The sequence below is a fragment of the Sarcophilus harrisii genome, chromosome 6 (assembly GCF_902635505.1).
Source record: "Sarcophilus harrisii chromosome 6, mSarHar1.11, whole genome shotgun sequence".
Taxonomy (NCBI): domain Eukaryota; kingdom Metazoa; phylum Chordata; class Mammalia; order Dasyuromorphia; family Dasyuridae; genus Sarcophilus; species Sarcophilus harrisii.
In genome coordinates this window covers 231,095,189-231,113,083 of record NC_045431.1, presented here as the reverse complement: position 1 = coordinate 231,113,083, position 17,895 = coordinate 231,095,189, and the positions used below count along the sequence as shown (strand labels likewise).

At 43.1% G+C, this 17,895-nt stretch overlaps 1 protein-coding gene across 1 annotated transcript in view; it reads left to right on the top strand.

The window, feature by feature from the left end:
* SYT13 (synaptotagmin 13) overlaps positions 1-1,993 on the top strand; it is a 50,501-nt gene extending 48,508 nt beyond the window's left edge. Inside the window, exon 6 of the mRNA XM_031941338.1 lies at positions 460-1,993. Within this exon, the coding sequence (XP_031797198.1) occupies positions 460-764 (305 nt within the window). The 3' untranslated portion in view covers positions 765-1,993. The remainder of the gene's footprint in view (positions 1-459) is intronic.
* Positions 1,994-17,895: the final 15,902 nt, after the last annotated feature.

Sequence of the window (17,895 nt, the reverse complement as noted above, 5' to 3'; positions counted from 1 at the left end):
ATAGCTCAGACTCCTGAGCTCAAGCAATCCACTGGTTTCAGCCTTTCTCAGCAGCAGGAATTAAAAGCAAGGACGTCCGCCATGTCCAACGTTCTTACCAGCTTAAAATCTATAATCCCCAAAAGGGAATCCCACTAAGAGAATCTCTGTGCCAGTGTTCCTAGGAATAAAGGGATGGAGGGGGAGGAATGTATGGGTGAGAAGTTGGGTTCCTTGGTGCACATTATGCTCTTCAACTCTATAAAATAGGAGGCTGGATCAGGTGAGCCCCCCAGATTTTTCCCAGATTCCAAATTCTAGGATTTTATGGTTAGTTCCATTCTGTCTCCTGTTACCTGGCTGTTGTCTAAGCTGGGGCCCCAGGAAATTTCGGAGGGCACCATGGCTCTCCTCTAGAGCAGTGTTAAAATTCACCAGTTTGTGTGTCTTATCCTCCCCTCCACCTTTATGCCTTTGCAGATGTCTCCGTCAAGGTGACCTTGAAGCATCAGGCCCTGAAACTCAAGAAGAAGCAGACCAAGCGGGCCAAACATAAGCTGAATCCAGTGTGGAATGAGATGATTATGTTCGAGGTGCCCGACGACCTCCTGCGGGCTTCCAGCGTGGAGCTGGAAATGCTGGGCCAGGACGAGGCCGGTCAGAGCCACGTGCTCGGCCGCTGCAGCCTGGGCCTGCACTCCTCTGGCACCCAGCGCAGCCACTGGGAAGAGATGCTCAAGAACCCCCGCCGGCAGATCGCCATGTGGCACCAGCTCCAGATGTAGCCTCCGCCGGGATGGCAAGCCCTGTCTTCCTTGTCTCGCCCACCCTCCTCCATCTGTCTCCCTCCTTCTCCCCATTTCACCCTCAGTCAGTCGTGGGTTCAGATGACTCTGGAAGGTGTTTGGGAAGGTTGTGTTTGGGAAGGTCGATCCCTGTGCCGTCAGTCAGGTCGTCTCTCAGTGAGCATTAATTAAACAGTTACTGTATACTGAGAAAAAAAGCCTTTGATCTCTGACCACAGAGCCCAAATGGGACCTCTGTGGTTGTGCTACTGAGTACAGCCAGTAATTCCCTTCCTACTTACCAAAAAGATGGGTGAGTTACAGCCTGTGTGCATGAGACAGCCCACACACAGATGGGCAGACAGGCCCTGGAAAAAGGCAAAGGAAAGCTTGATCTGACAAACATTTCATTATTTTTGAAATGCCTATTCTTGAACACCGTGTTCTTTTTTATTGAGTAAATAAAAGTTTCCCTATTTTTTTAAGAATTAAAAGAACCCCAGAATGTCAATGGGGAAGCACTTTCAAGGTCATGCAGTCCCACCCCAATAACCCAGGAATAAACTCTTCAGTATCCCTGAAACATAGTCAAATTAATCAAGAAACAACTATTAAACACAGGTCCATCCTCTGCTTGAATCCATCCGGTGATGGAGAACTGGAGGGGTAGAAAGAGGGCTGAGTTTGCAGTCACAGAATCGGGGTTCCAATCTTGACTATTTCTTAGTTCCTGTGTTACCTGGAGCAAGAGAGGCTGTTAAAGGAGGTTTAATTATATGATCTCTAACATCCCTTCCAGCTCCAAATCTATGATCCTAATGAGGCAATGAGCTGTTTTTTAAAATAAATTTTATTGATTCTTTTTTGTTTTTAAACCACGATTCTAGATATACCTCTCTCCCTCTTCCAGCTTTAAATCCAAAGCCCTCTGAACAAATAATAATCTGGATTCTTGTTCTGGCTCTATCACTTGCTTTCCTTGTATTTATAGTTACATTGTGCCTCTGGGTCTCAGTTTCCTTATCTGTCAAATGGAGGCACTCAAGCTACTACCTATCTTGCAGGGTGAGAAAACTCCTTTTGTAAGGAATAAAGTACTGCAGAAGTATCAGCCACCATTATTAACTTAATTACATAGTCCTTGAATCAAGCTTTTCTCTGCATTTTGGCAGTGCATGCAAGGGTCCACCCATTAGCAAACGGGCAATTTCCCAGGGCTTAGTGACATGTACATCAAATACAATGTCTGAGCCCAATCAGTGTCTTTGTTCACATTATAAAAAAGTGGCTTCTGGGAAATGTTAAGCCTAACCTTGTTGGCCAAAATGTTGGGAGGCAGTTATGTATGGTACAATGGGGAAATCCTGGCTCTGGAGCCTCTGACATTGATTACCTATGTGACACCGGGCAAGCCCCCTCTCAGGATCTCAGGTTCCCCATGATAAGAATGAAGGGGTCGACTGATGTTCCTTCTGCTCTAGATCTGGGAACCTCCTTCTCTAGCAGGAGAACAGCCAAAGAGCGGGCCATGTGAATAGAGTATGCGTCAAGAAATGAGATGGCTGAGTGGATGGATGGAGCCCAGGGACACCTGAGATTTCTTTGTTGCCCTCCTTTGATTCAGCGAGGAGCACTGGGGAATTCACTCAGTCTTTAATTGTCTCGGTTTGGCCCTATCTAAAACTGGATGAATGACACTTGACCGGAGTTGTAGGTGGACCTTCTGGAGAATTGGGGGTTTTAGTGAGGACTCCAAAGGCTATTATTGGCTTGTGTCATTGTCTTTCCCTTCTGGTTTTCTAGCAGGGAGCATCAGAAAAGCTGGAGCAGTGTGCATGGCTACGACTTCTAGATAAGAGAGTATCTGGACTTTGGAGTTCTATTAGTCAAACACTTATCTTTCAGTGTTGGAACAGACTAAAAAGCAGAACCCTTGCTGCAATGGGGAAAAGAAAGTCTAGAACCCAAAGACTAGCCTTCAGAAAGGGGACTTTGCACTCTGGAACATAGTATTCTAGAGCCAACAAGGCTTTACAAAGTAGAACAGAATGTCACAGCTAGAAGGGGCCTTAAAACATAGGATGTGGGATGTTAGAGTGGGAAGAGCCCTTAGAACATAGAATTGGAAGGGACTTTAGGACATAGAATATCAGAACTGGGAGGAGCTTTTGAACATAAAAGGAAGAACTTTAGAACACAGACTGTCTCAGATAGGAAGGACTTTAGGACAAAGAAGGTCAGACTTGGTAGGGCTCTTAGAAGATAGAATAATAGAGGTGGAAGGGACTTTTGAACATAGAAAGTAAGATCTGAGAAGGACCTTAGAACCTTGTCAGGTTTGGGAGGCCCCTTATAATATAGAATGTCTAATTTAAAGGGACTTTAGAACATAGAAGGTCAGACCTAGGAAGAACCTTAGAACACAGAATGGTATACCTGGGAAGGACCTTATGACATAGAAGATCAGACCTGGAAAGGATTTTAGAACATGAGTTGTCAGAGCTGGGAGGGCCCTTATAATATAGAATGTTAGAGGTGAGAGGGCCCTTAGAACATAGAATTTCAGAGCTGTGAGGGGCCTTAGAACATAGAATGCCAGAGCTGGGAAGTCTCAGAATATAGAATAATGGAGCTGAAGGGCGTTTGGAGATTATTTACTCTGTCTTTTATTGAATATTTAGGGAAACTGAGACCCCGGGAAGGGAAGAGACTTGCCTGAGCTTACAAAGGGAGTGAGTAGCAGACTTAGGACTTGAAACCATGTCTCCTGGGGTCCCTCCTAGTGGGAGTGCTGTATTAACATAATATCAATATAAATAAGTGCATTCGAAAGATAACAGAGCAAATGAAAAGTTATTTGAGGATACTAGCAGTTTTATGGGGGAAGTGGGATTGGGTGGGTTAGGAAAATCCTAAGGAAACTGGGATTTGAGCTGACTGTCTTGAAGGAAGTCAGGTGGCTAAGAAGTAGAGGTGATGAAGGAGGGCCTTCTGGGCATGGGAGACAAGTACTTCAGAAGCTCAGAGATGGGACTGAAAGAAAAGCAAGGTGGCCAATGTCACAGGGTACCTTGGCCCAGTAATTAAAAGGGAATAAAGTATATGAAGATCAGAAAGGAAGGAAGAGACTGAGTTACAGAGAACTTTAACTGCTAAAGTAAAGAATCTATATTTAATCCTGGAGGTGACAGGGTGATTGACAGAGTAGAAGGGTTGACGTGGTCATAGAAAAATCACCTTGGCAAGCTGAGTGGAGGATGGATTAAAGTGGCAGGAGCAAAGTGGAGAGGGAAATTAGAAGAATATTTTAGTAACGCAGGTGAAAGGCAATGACCTAGAGTGGTAGTTGGGTGAAGGACATAGACATACATATCTACATACATACAGACTTACATATATATATATATATATATATTATACAATATGTGATATAATACAGATTTATCTATATGTGTGTGAGAGAGAGAGAAAGGAGAGAGAAAGACAGAGAGACAGAGAGACAAAAAGAAACTGAGACAGACAGACAGAAAAAGAGAGATAAAGAGAGAGACAGACAGACAGACAAAAAGAGACAGAAAAAGAGAGAAAGAGAGAGGGGGGAGAGGGAGAGGGAGAGAGAGAGGGAGAGACAGAGACAGACAGATAAAAAGAAAGACATACAGAAAAAGAGAGAGAGAGACAAAGAAAGAGAGAGAGGCAGAGAGAGACAGACAGACAGACAAAAAGAGACAGAGACAGAAAAAGAGAGGGAGAGGGAGAGGGAGAGAGAGGAGACATGGTAATGGATTGCATGTTTGGTGGTGAGGGAGAATGAGGGGCAAGGAAGTTGTAATCGGTGATTAGGAAGTTGATGGTGCCCTCAACAGTAACAGGAAAGACAATTTGGAAGAGGGGAGGGTGTACAAAGGAAAGCCAATGAGCTGGTCTGAAGTGTCCTAAAGGCTGCTGGTAATTTAAGATGAAGGTTCAGGAAACTCTAGAGCTGGAGATATAGATCTTGTAATCATCTCTATAGATGATAACTGAGTCCACGGAAATTGATGAGTTTACTAAGCGAGATAAGATAAGAGGACCCAGGATAGAACCTGAGGGCAGGCACCCACATAGTTAACATGTGTGTGTGTGACATGAATGAAGAACCAGTAAGTGAGACCAAGAAAGATATATCTGAGGAAAGCCGGGAGAAAACAGCATCACTAAAACCCAGAGAAAAGAGACTAGCCTAGAGAATGCGGTCAGTGCTCTCAGATGCCACAGAGCGGTCGTCAAGGTTGAAGATGAAGAATAGTCCATTAGACCTGGTAATTAAGTTTGCTGGGACCTGTGGTTTTCCTGGCACCTCTTGGGCACTTCTAGGCAGTGAAGATCAATCTGCTGTATCAATCTGCTTTACTGCTTTAGGTTCACAGGATGAAGCATCCTGAAGGGATCTTAGGGATGAACTAATCCAGACTCTCTGTCTAATAGATGGGTATTTTTGAGGGTCAGTCTTGCTGTTCTGTGTCCTGAGTTGTGTATTCAGTTTTGTTTTAAAGGGAAATTAAGAATTAATTATATCTGAAGAAAAGCAATGGGGAAAGCCTGTGGTAGAAGGAATCAGAGCTGGATAGTCTGGAGAAGTCTTAGTGGGAATGGGAAAGATTTGATAGCCATTTGTGGATGGGAGTCACACCTTTGTGATGTTGCACACATTATTTCATTTCTCTGAGCTTCAGGTTCCCTCATCTAGAAAAGGAGAGAATCAGACTCAGTGATCTTTTAGGTTTCTTTCAGCTGTTTATGAAATCCCTCACTTTATGAAATACGGTCCCATCACTTTATGAAATAGTCAGAGAAGAAGAAAGACCACAAATTCCATCTTTTTGGCCCAAGTCAGATGACATTTATCTTATCCTTAAAGACTGGGCTCTCAATATAAAATGTCAAGGCTGGAAGGCACCTTAAAACAATGGCAAGGGTAGAAGGAACCTTAGACTAAAGGGTTGTTGAATGTTAAAGTAGACAGAAATGTTTCAAAATGCAAAACAGAGTGCCAGCATTAGGAGGATCCGATAGCAGTTGAATATCTGAGAGAGGGAGGGTTGAATGTCATAGATGAATGGGACTTCACAATGTAGAATATTATAGCTATGTTGTGTCAGTAAATATAAAATGTCAGAGCCGGGAGGGACCTGGAAGCAAAGTTTGGAATGTCAAAACTGGAAGGGATTTTAGAACATAGAAAGCAGAATGTCAGATCTGGAAGGGATCTTTAAAAGAGAATAATAGAAATGGAGGGGGAACTGATAACATAGAACATGGGATGTCAAAACTGGGAGGGACTTTAGAACATAGAAAACAGAATGTCAGATCTGGAGGGCACCTTAAAGAGAGAATATTAGAAATGAATGGGAAGCTTAAGAACATAAGAACATAATGTCAGTGGTAAGAAGGACCTCAGAACACTGAATGTCAGAGCAGAATGAGACCTTAGACCGTTGCATATTATGGAATGTTAGAACTTAGCATTCTATGTACATTGATGTGTATCCATATCTTTAGATCAGGGAATGTGGATATACATTGTGGATTCAGAAGGTCTTTTGACTTTAGTTCTGTTCAGCAAACATTTACTAGTCAGTTAACCAGAATTTATTAAGCATCAATTATGTGTCAGATGGATTAAGTGCCAAAGTCAAAAAATAAGAAAAAGAAAAAAAAAAGAAAGGCAAAAGGTCTCTGCCTCCAAGAGCGTGTATTCTAATGGGTGAAATGCCATATAAATAAATAGAAGCATAAAAATATGGGCAGAATAGATGGAAGGCCGTTTCAGAGAAAAGACATTAAAGCTGAGGAGACCGAGAAAGACTTCTTGTAGAAGGAAGGATTTGAGCTGAGTCTTGAATGGGGGCAGGAAGGAGAGAGAGCATTCCAGGCATGGAGGATGACCACCATTAGGACACTATCCACAAAGTGGGGCAGCTAGGACGTGCCATAGTGCATAGAGTATCAGGTCTGGAGTCAGGACCCAAATGGGGTCATGAAGAGTTGGACATGACTGAAGAACAACATGTGCTTTTACCTTTTAGACTTCTTCCAGCCCTTCATGAAATCCCTTTACTTTGTGAAATACAGTCCCATCACTTTATGAAATAAAGTCAGTGAAGAAGAAAGACCACAAATTCCATCTGCCTGTTTTGGGAACTGAGGGTAAAAGTTGAAACAGAGGCTAAGTGATCCTCTTAAAACGCATCTTTGCATATTCATGTCTCCAATCCCCTTCACTTGTGGATGTGTTGAGCAATAATACGATGCAGAACAAAGATCTGATGTATATGTCATTATCAAGGAAGTGGGTTCGGGTACACAGTTTACCTAAACCGTCTGTGGGTGCTGATGTAACTTAAAGATACTGGCTACTTCCTGATCAAGACTAGAATGAGCTTTATAGACATAGCAACTTTTAGATAAGCTTTCCAGGTAATGCAAATATGGTTGTGGGATCTGGAAATGAGAACATAATGATATCTCAACCTCTATGACAGTCTCGAGGGTTCACACAGTTTATGCTTGCTTACTTCCAGTAATAAGGAACTCATTACCACATAAGGGAACCCACACCATTATTGGACAAGTCTAGTTGTTAGAAAGTTTTTTTTTTTCTGATTTGTGAATCAAAATCTGTCTCCTTAAAACTCCTCTTCATTGCTGCTGGTTCTTCTCTCACAGGTCTTATACTCTCCTACATGGTAGGACTTAAGAATTGGAAGATATTAACCCCATCCCTCATTCTTCATCCCTCTCCACATTTTCTCTGCAAACTTTATATCCCCAGTTCCCTTAATCATAATATTTCACATTTATATAGCTCATTAAATTCTGCTAGCTGTTTTCCTCACAGGTAGTAATTAGTGAAAATGTTATCTTGATTTTATAGATAAGTCGACTAAGGCCTAACTGTGGCCCAGTTATATTTTAATCAAGTTATGCTATGAACTTGCTATGAGTTTTGTGGGCAAAGCCACCTTTTCATTATTTTATGTGTTCTTGGACCAGAAGACCTGAAGTCCTTCTGAGGCTGGCAGCTCTTTACTATATTTTCAGGGTTCATGTAGAAAGTTTGCTAAGATACACAACCTGGACTCGCCAATCATGACTCATTGATTTCTCATATCATTTTAATGAAATACCAGTTTTCATATAATAAGAATTGGGACATTGAAGGTGACCAGCTGTGTAGAGGCTGAACTTTCTGAAAGGAACCAACACATTCAAGAATTATTCCTTAAATCATCATCTTCTTACCTGACAATGCTTTTAAGCATGTTGGGCCATAGGAACTTCAGTAGTTCTGCTTCCTCCCTCTCACCAAAAGCCCTCTAAGCCTGACTCTTAAATTGTGCCCATTTTTGTTGCCCCCATTATTGTGGACTTGAGATATTTCAAATGAGATGCTTTAATAATAATGGAGAGTGTTAGATATGAAATCACAGGACCTGAGTTTGCATCCATTTAGAGTTCTAAAATAAAAAAGATCATGTTTTAGCTATTGGCTCCCAAGTTCAGAATTCATAATCCAGATTTCATTATAATTATCTTGGTTTCACTTATTGAAACTGGAATTAAATATCTTTTGTATAGTGGATAGAATGCTGGATTGAAAAGTAGAAAGACCAAGGTTGAAATCCTCCCTCAGATATATACTAACAGTGTAATTCTGGTGAAATCATCATTTCTTCTACTCTACTTCTACTCTACTCTAAAGGAGGTTTGTAGAGTGTCATCTAGCTCAACCCCCATTTTAGAGGTCATGATACAAAAAAAATGGTGAAATGACTTATCTGATGTCACACAGAGTGAAGCTGGCTCTGGGATTTTCAGGCTCATCTCTTTCTACGGTGCCTTTCTGCTTCCTAATGATGTAACACCTCTAAACCTCAGTTTACTCATGTTTGAAATGGAGAAAACAATAGTACCTTTCTCAGAATTGTTGAACAGACCAAATGAGATAATGGGTTGCTTTGCAAACCATAAATGTGAATTTATGGTTCAACCTTGAAAATGTGAATTAAGAATAAAAATAAATGTCTACTAGTCTTAAAGGCAGGAAAGCTTAGGTTTAAGACCCCATTTGACCACATATTGGCTATATGGCCCTGGACAATTCAACTTCTAAGTGTCTGAGGCAATTCACTGAAGCAAAAACAAAAATTGCCATGAAGGTGCCGATCTGTATTGGTAGAAGAAATTACTTATTGTGTGGGGGAGGAGAGTATCCCTAAAGATTGAAATCACAGATCTGTTAAAAAAAAGTTGAGCTTTTTTCTCCCTAATTTTTCTCATTTTAATGTTTGGATATAAAAAGTACAGGATCAATTTATTATTGTCTTTTCATGTTTCATATTTGGTCAACTATCGCACTGTTGGAGAAAGTGACTGATTTTGTAATTGAATCAAAGGGTTGGGATCAAGTCTCATCTGTAGATTCAGAGAATTGTTGTTGTTATTGTTATATCATTAATGTCTCTATTATTATTAGAAGGCAACTTGATGTAGCAGAAAGTTGGCTTTGGAGTCAGTCGAGCTGGGTCCAAATCTTGGAGCTGACATTTACTATCAGGATAGACATGGGCAAGTTGTATCAATTCCATATTCCTCCAAGTCTCTGGACATCATTGACAAATGCTCCCTACCTTACAGAGTTGTTGGTAAAGAAAAAGTTTTGCAAACCTACATGTTATCTATGTATATTGTTATATTGATGTAATGAACAATAGAGAATATCTCACCATAGCTGAAATCCTCTATCTCTGTCTCAGTGAATGTTCAACCTCTGATTGCTCTAAGTTGCCCTTGTGTGTGTGAGAAGATCCTTGTGTCATCTGACCACGTATTGGACTTGTTTGTGATGTCCCCAAAGCCAGGGTATTTGACCCCATGCAAAGTCAGTGCATCAGTCTGGGACAGACCTATGCACATTTCACTATGGAGGAGTTTCTAAATAATTGAATGAAGGACATGGAATCAAAGATGAGACGAGTGAGATACTAGCTCAGGCAGGGACACAGTTACCTGTAAATTCAAAAGAAAAAATCTGCTTCCTCCAGAGTTCAACGTGAGCTCTGACCGTTATGTCTTGCACTGAATCCAAATGGATCAGCCACCATTTGCTGGGCACCTGCTATGGACAAGGGATGCTGCGTGCATATGTGTGTCTATTCCAGATGTGATCCTAGATGCAAATCCTCCAGTAAAATGACAGATGGAATCCCAGGAAGTATTTTTTTAACCAGGAACCTGGTTGCTGTTGGACCTCAAGGAGACCAGGATGTGAGAGGTGAACGAAAAGACAAATGGCATTGGGGTATAGAAGCTGAACAAGAGAGTCCTATCCCTGGTGACCCTGTATTCCTATTTCCTGTTGTCTATTCAGTGCTAAGTGTTTTGGTCTTTGTATTTCAATAATGATGTGAAGCACAAGGAGACAGCATGGGGCTTCTGTTGTCATGTGTCTGGTGTGATGGTGCCAGACAACAGAAACATCCTGTGGTAAATAAATAACCTTCAACTGGGAGATCTGAGTGACAGTTTCTTTCTTTTTCAGGCTCTGATGGGACTATCTGTACTTGGAGCCTTTTCAATTCAGTTCAGTTATATTCAACAAATACTTTAAAATCATTTTAATTAAATCTTATTTTATTTTCAAATGAAGATCTGTCTTTTTTGCTTTCAACTTCCCCTGCTCACCCACCATTGACAAAGCAAGAAAAACAAAATCTCTATGACCAAAATGTACAGTAAAATAAAAACAAATTCTGCATCAGTCATGTCCAAAGAAAAACAAAATCTCTTCTACCAAAATGTACAATAAAATAAAAACAAATTCTGCATCACTCATGTCCAAAAGAATAAGCTCCAAATGTATTCTGAGACCATCATCTCTCTGTCTGGAGAGGAATAGCATGTTTCATAGAGTCCTCTGAAATTGTGGTTGGCTACTGTGTCGATTAGCATTCCTAATCTTTTGAATAACAACAATATTGCACAGACAGCTTTGTGCAATATTGTATATGTTTTTCTTCTAGTTCTGCTCACCTCTGCATCAATTCATATCAGTCTTCCTGGCTTTCTTAAAATGTCCCCTTTATCTCTTTTTAGAACACAGTAGTATTCTATCACATACATGTACCATACCTTGCTCAGTCATTCCCCAATTGACAATCATCCCTTAGTTTCTCTTTTTATTTTCCATCATAAAAAGAGCTGCTATAAATAGTTTTGTACGTGCAAATCCTTTTCTTCTTCCTTTGATCTCTGGGATAAAGGCCTAGTATTGACATTTCTGGGTCAAAGCAGTATACAGTTTCATAGCTTTGGGGAATGGTTACAAACTCCTTCCCAGAATGACCGAATAAGTTTATAGCTGGACTAGCAGTACACTACTCTACCTGTTTCTTCCCAATCCTTAGTCATTGCCATCTGGGGAGATCAGCTTTGCCAATGTGATGCATGTGAAGCTAAAACCCATTTATTAAGTGATTATTGGGTTCAAGATTAAAGGCGTAGTAGATGGAATATTAGAGTTGGAGATAGAAAAACCCAGTTTACAATCTGACCACTCCCAGGGACTGATTGTTTACTATGAGCAAGTCACAGACTTTCTGAGCCTCTAGTCCCTCTCTAAGATTTAGTTATTAAGTTAATCTTCTGACCCACCCCATACTTTAATCAGTGAAGTTTAAACCATTCAGGAGTATCCATTAGTTGGATTTACTAAGTTATGACTGGTTGTCATCTTTAGTTGAAAGTCCCTCTTTAGTTGAAATCCTAAAGCCTTGTTTTATTAAGTATTTTATTTTATTTTTTTTTACTTTATTACTTTTTTACTTTTTACTTTAGTTTATTATTACTTTATTAAGTAAATTAAAACATTAAGCCATTGGGTTGTATATTTTTTCAAGAATAGGGGTGGGTGGGTGGGAACAATACCACCCCTGGTTTCAAGAGGTTCATAGTCTATTTGGGTAGAGAGAGAGAGAGAAGAGAATGACATGTACTTGTGTTAGATTCCAAAGTCAGAAAGCCCACACAGAATTTGAGTAGGAGGCAATGTGGTACAGAGGAAAGAATATTGGCACTTCAGACAAATTGGAAGGGACTTTAGAGATTATTTTAGTATGACGTCCTCATTTTACAGGTGAGGAAACTGAATCCTGGGTCTAAGTGATTTGTCCAAGGTCCCACAGGTAGCTGGGATTCAAACTCAGGATCTGTGACTCCAAGTTCAGCCCATCTTTTCCCTGAATCACACAGTCCAGGGTTTGAATTCTGGTACTTCTTCTATTCCTTGACTCATGTGACCTTGGGGCAACATATTTCATCTTTAGAGCTCTCAGTGTCTTCCTCTATAAAATAAGTAGAGTTCAACAAGATCATTAAGGCCTTCCTCTGCATCCTTTGGTCCCAGTATCCTAAGAGATGTGTCACAAAGAGATCTTTATGATCCCGGCAAATAAAAAAAGTCAGGAAGCCACATCATCTTCCTTGGATAAAAAGTTGGAGAAACTGGGCTGATGTCCATATGCCCAAGAGCAAGAGGGGAACAAATGCATTGCTGAAATCCATTCATCTTGGGCTAGCAGAGATGCTATCAAGATGCCATCGTGGCAAACTCCTCGGTCATTGCCTCTCTCTGCTGTGTCCCCTAGAATCCCCACTGGAGCTCCAGCACTTTCATGTTGATCAGATCTAGAGCTTTCTCTTTATGGTAAAGATTTCTAGGACTTGGGGAAAACTTCACACAATATGGAAGGAGGACTTTACCGGTGCTGTTTGTCTATACCTATGTGCTAAAAACTTCCCTTCTGGAGCACTTAGCTCAGACACTCCCAGTCCCCCCTAGATCCCCAACATTACCCGTGCTCTGACTATCCCGGTGACTGCCCTTCCTCATCCCCAGATGGATCAGCTCACTTCTAACATCCCTTTGAGCTTCTACATTCAATGTTCTGTACTCTAAAGAGCATTCCAACTCAGACATTGTATGTTTTTTGGACTAATGCCTTTTCCAACTCTAATGGTTTTCCCGACTGGCCATCACATCCATTGTCCTATGTTTCAATCACCCTTCCAACTCAAATATTTTTTGTTATATGATCAAAGGTCCCTGTTAGCCCTGACATTTTTTCCTAAGTTCCTTCCAGATCTGATATTCTGTGTTTTAAGTTCCGATGCCTCTAGCTTTAATTGTGCTGTGCTCTGATGGCCTTTGGGGTTTGAAGAGCATATTTTAGGTTTGAATGTATCTTTTGGCCATGACATTCTATGCTCTAATATTTCTGTCAGCTCAAACATTTAGTTTTCTGGAGCCCTTCCAGGGCTTGGCCCTCTGCCCTTAGCCATGTCACTTAAGGACCTGGATCAACCGTTTCTCATTTGTTTAAGTGCCCAAGTGGTATTTTCCACCACTTTCTAGATCTATAAAGCCAGTTGGAAACACTCCACCCCCCACGGGCAGGATAGGCAAACCATAAGATCCCATCTTCCTTCCAGGGCAGACACCTGGCAAGGGGAGAGGCCCAGAATGTGGTAGGCAGCAGCTTCAGGGCTCCAGCCATTTTCCTGATGGAAGTACTGGATCATTGCCCCTATTTTCTCCTCCTTCACCCTGTGAAGGTGAGTCAGCCCAGATGGCCCTTTTGGCACGAGCTCTTCCCTTAGCAAGTCCCTCTAGTCCAATGGAGGAGGCACCTGCCTGTGAAGGGGATAGAGCAGAGGTAGCCCTTGGCTTTGAAAGCAAGTGTTGCCATAGAAACCAACCTAGAGTCAACCTGTTTCCCAATGGAGAATCTCATACTGAAGAATCTCATCACATCAGTTCTGCCCACTCTCTACCCATCTCTCACAGTCCCTCCGTTCTGCCCACTCTCTGTCTCTCACAGACCCCTGGTTCTGCCCACTCTCTATCCGTCTCTCACAGACCCCCAGTTCTGCCCACTCTCTGACTGTCTCTCACAGACCCTCGGTTCTGCCCACTCTACCCATCTCTCATAGACCCTTGGTTCTGCCCACTCTCTACCCGTCTCTCAGACTGCTGGTTCTACCCACTCTCTGACTGTCTCTCACAGACCCTCAGTTCTGCCCACTCTCTGTCTCTCACAGACCCTGGGTTCTGCCCACTCTCTACCCGTCTCTCACAGACCCTTGGTTCTGCCCACTCTCTAACCATTACTCAGACATTTCATTTAGATCCTTGTGTATTGCTCTCTCATTCCCTCAGTCTCTTCTTGGGAGCCCATTATCAAGAGAGCAGTGACAGAGATTGTGCCCCATAGAAGCTCTATTACAGCTAGAAAAACTGACCCAGTGGGTGGACCTGGAGGGACTTGGTTATTAAAGGAATAAATGACTCTCTGCCCTCTCCTCCAATTGCTGAGTGTTCTAATGGTTTCAAAGGAAATTTGGGTAATAGAAGGGGGAGAGGGGGAAGAACTACAGACCTCAACGTGCTTCTGAAAAGTAGGTGGCTGAAATGGATTTGGTTCTAGTCATCAAATGAAGCATTATAGTTACATAATCTCCAGCTTGGCATCTGGGCAATCTCAGGAAATGGCTACCATTTTGCTAAAAGAGCCATTATGGCATAAGACAGTGAAATCTCTCTGCCCTGGGTATCATCAGGAGTCATGAGGGGGAAATGCTGTTAGCAAGGAACAGCAAAAAACTCTTCTGCTCTCATCCCAAAGAAATTTAAGAAGCCATAATAGCCAGGTGGAGGAAACTGATTACTCTGGGCCGTAGGAGACTTGGTTTAAATGACAGCTTATATATTTACTAGCCATAGGGTCCTGTGCAAAAAACTTAATATTTCTGAAAGGCAATTTCTTCACCTGTAAAACGAAGGGGTCGGACTAGGTGATCTCTCCGGTTTCTTCTGGCTCTAACATTCTAAGTTCTGATTGGATCCCCCGACAACTCTGACATTCTATGTTCTAAGAGATCTTTCAGTGCTTTGATATTACCCAGAAAAAGATGCAAGTTAATGGAGCAGAAGGAAAATCTGCCAGCAGCTCTGGATTAAAATCCCAGTTTAGCCATTTGACAAGTCAGTTTTCCAAAAAGTGAGAGAGTCGGGGTGGGATGGTCTCTGGGGTTCCTCCCACCTCTAAAGGACCTCTGCAACTGACATTTGATGCTCTAAACTCTGTGATCTAGAGTTTATGAACCTTATGATCTAAGGTTCTGACACTTTATACTTTCTGTTCTAAGGTCCCTGCCAGTCCCAACCCTAAGGACTGTGACTGCTTCTCTGCATCCAATTGTCTCCAAACTAAGATGAGAATTGTTCTAATTTAGCTTGGCTTTAATCGTGGAACTAACATCCAACAGTTCCTCTCTTCTGGCCTCTTGCCCCTGCCAACTTCCTTTCCCAGGGAGAGAGTTTGGGATTTGATGACATGAAGATGGAGGCCTCCCTATGTTCTAGCAGGTTTTCTCTTTCTGTAGTTACTGTGATCACTATTATTGCTTTGGTCTGAGCTTACACTTCCAGAGGAACAGTGATGTCCATCATGAGGAAGCTCCCTCCCTCGGTGCAGACTATCATCTGTTTGACAGGCAATTTATAGTCAGAATTGACTGAAGACTGGAGGGTTAATTGAATTGCCCACAGTAATACAGCTGACAGAGGATTTGAATCCAGGTCCTGCCCTGGAGGCTTGCTTCTCTCCATTAAGTCATGCTGCCTCCCCATACTAATATTACATGTAATATTATACCATCAATAAAAAATCATTTATTTAAGGCTGATGTCAGGCACTGTGTTAAGGGCTAGGTAGACAAAGAAGAGCAAAAACAGTACCTGCCCTCAAGGAGCTTACATTCTTTTTTTTTTTTTTTCTTTTTGCTGAGGCAATTGGGGTTAAGTCACTTGCCAGGGTCACACAGCTAGGAAGTGTTAAGTGTCTGAGACCAGATTTGAACTCGGGTCCTCCTGACTTCAGGGCTGGTGCTCTATCCACTGCCCCACCCAGCTGCCCCAAGAAGCTTGCATTCTAAGGGAAGAAACAGTATGGACAGGATCTTAGAGAACAGGAGTTCAGGATTCGTTTTGGCAGGTGTCCATCAATTCTATCTCAATATCTCTCAAATCTATTTCCTTCCCTCCATGTATGTGGTAATTAACTTAGTCCTGTGCTCCTTACCCTCAGTTTTATACATGGCACACTGTAGGTACTAAATAAGTGTTTACTGTTACTGGTTCTGACAAACAACGGAGAACCCCAGGACGGACATTGAGAGATGGCAAGGGGGAAAGACAAGAATCGGAGACCAGCAAATAATAGATTTAAATGATTTTATTAACAATCATCTTACATTACAAGGATAATATGACAAAAGGAAAGTCTCCGTGTACATACTATGATATACCAACATAGCTCTATTTGTATCCAGTGTTCTAGGGCCCCTCACACAGGTACTATAAAGCAGAGTCTGTCAAATAATAACATTGAGAGGTTTTTATTTTCTTTTGGAAAGGTGATATTAACATATTAATACATATGTAATAATAGACTTCTAGATACTCCCCTTTCCCCCCCTTTTTATTTTAGCTTTTCTGGGTGATTGAAATGAACTGTTCAGCAGCAAAGGGAGAGAGAGGGAGGAGAGAAAACAGGGTGGGAAAAGCCCCAAAATCAATCTCTTGATTTTCCCAAAGAGACAAAAGTGAAGGTCTGGAGAGAGGGGATGGATGGACGTGGGGAAACCTGTGCCTTCACTTTTTTTCAGCATTGTCCCTCCAGGGCCCCCCTGTCTTCTCTCCCGGAGGGTCTGGGATGGCCTCCATGCCCCAAGGAGCTGAGGTACAGTGCATAGGGGATCCCCACCTACCCAGAATGCCCCATTTCCTGACAGCCCACTTGATTGGTTTTCTACGGAAGGAGAGGCAGAGACCAAGCCAGGACTGTATGTATCTCAAGCTGGGCACCGAAGGGCTTCGGAAAGCCTGTTTGGCAGTTGTAGCCCAGCAGAGACCACGCTGGATTGGGTGGCGGGGAGCACTGGTGGAGCCGGGAGGTTGGCACGCTAGAGGCAAGATCCCAGGACCCTGGATTGCAGTAGAAATGGGGATCTACTGGAAGATGAGGTACATCGGTAGAATGGTGGGGAGGAGGGGACAGGGCTGGGGTCAGAGGAGGCTGCTTCATCTCTGAGTCTCAGTTTCTTCATCTGTAAAATGAATTGGGGAGAGGGGATTGGACCGGAGGACCTGGCTCAGAGGTTCTAGGAAGTGACCCAGTCTGAGAGCTGGAGAGTGGAGTGAGCCGAGGGGCCATCCAGCTGCCCACGTCTGGGGTGACCGCCATACCTCTTCTGACCCCTCCCTCCTGTAGAAAGTAAACTAATCAGCTGCAGGTGCTTCTGATCCCGTCAGGGCTGCTTCAGCCCTCCGTCTACGGTACATACAAGCTGCTCGATGGACGGGGCCACGGCTGCCCCGCTTTCCGGGAGCCGGGGAAGTGCGGGAGGAAAAGGCCCCGCTGCCGGGACCCCAGGCCCCAGCCCTGGAATCACAGAATCACAAGAGTGACTAAATAAACCTGCCTAGGGTGGGGTCGGGCTGAACCTCAAGAGGAGGAAGAGGAAGAGGATGGGGGAAAAAGTGCTGTCCTGAGCTGAAGCCAGGTTGTGCAAAGTTGACTGGGCTGAAGCCCTTGGATCTGAACTTGAGTAGTTAGTGTGTGTATGTGTGTGTGTGTGTGTGTGTGTGTGTGTGTGCTGACCCCATTCTAGCAGCAGGTGCCTTCTCTGACCACACGGCACATCTTCACCTGCAAGGACGCCGGTGAGTCCCCCGAGAGGCAGACCTGGGCTGCAGGGCTGGGGCTGAGGAGGTTTAGGGGAGCTCACCGAGCTCTGACTTGTTCTGCTTGCCGGCCCCACTGTAGTACCCGGTGCCATCCTCTACCTCGTGTCCCTCGGGTACTAGGCACTCTTGGGTGGCGGCCCCTCTGAAAGTCCTCGGCCAAATTCCCAAGGCCCCAGGAGTCCCTGGCCTGGGAGTCGGGAGAGGAAGAGACGCTACCTTGGAGACTCCCGTCCATCTCCCTGTTCAAGACAATGGACGGTCGGTCCCCTCGGTGGGCACGGG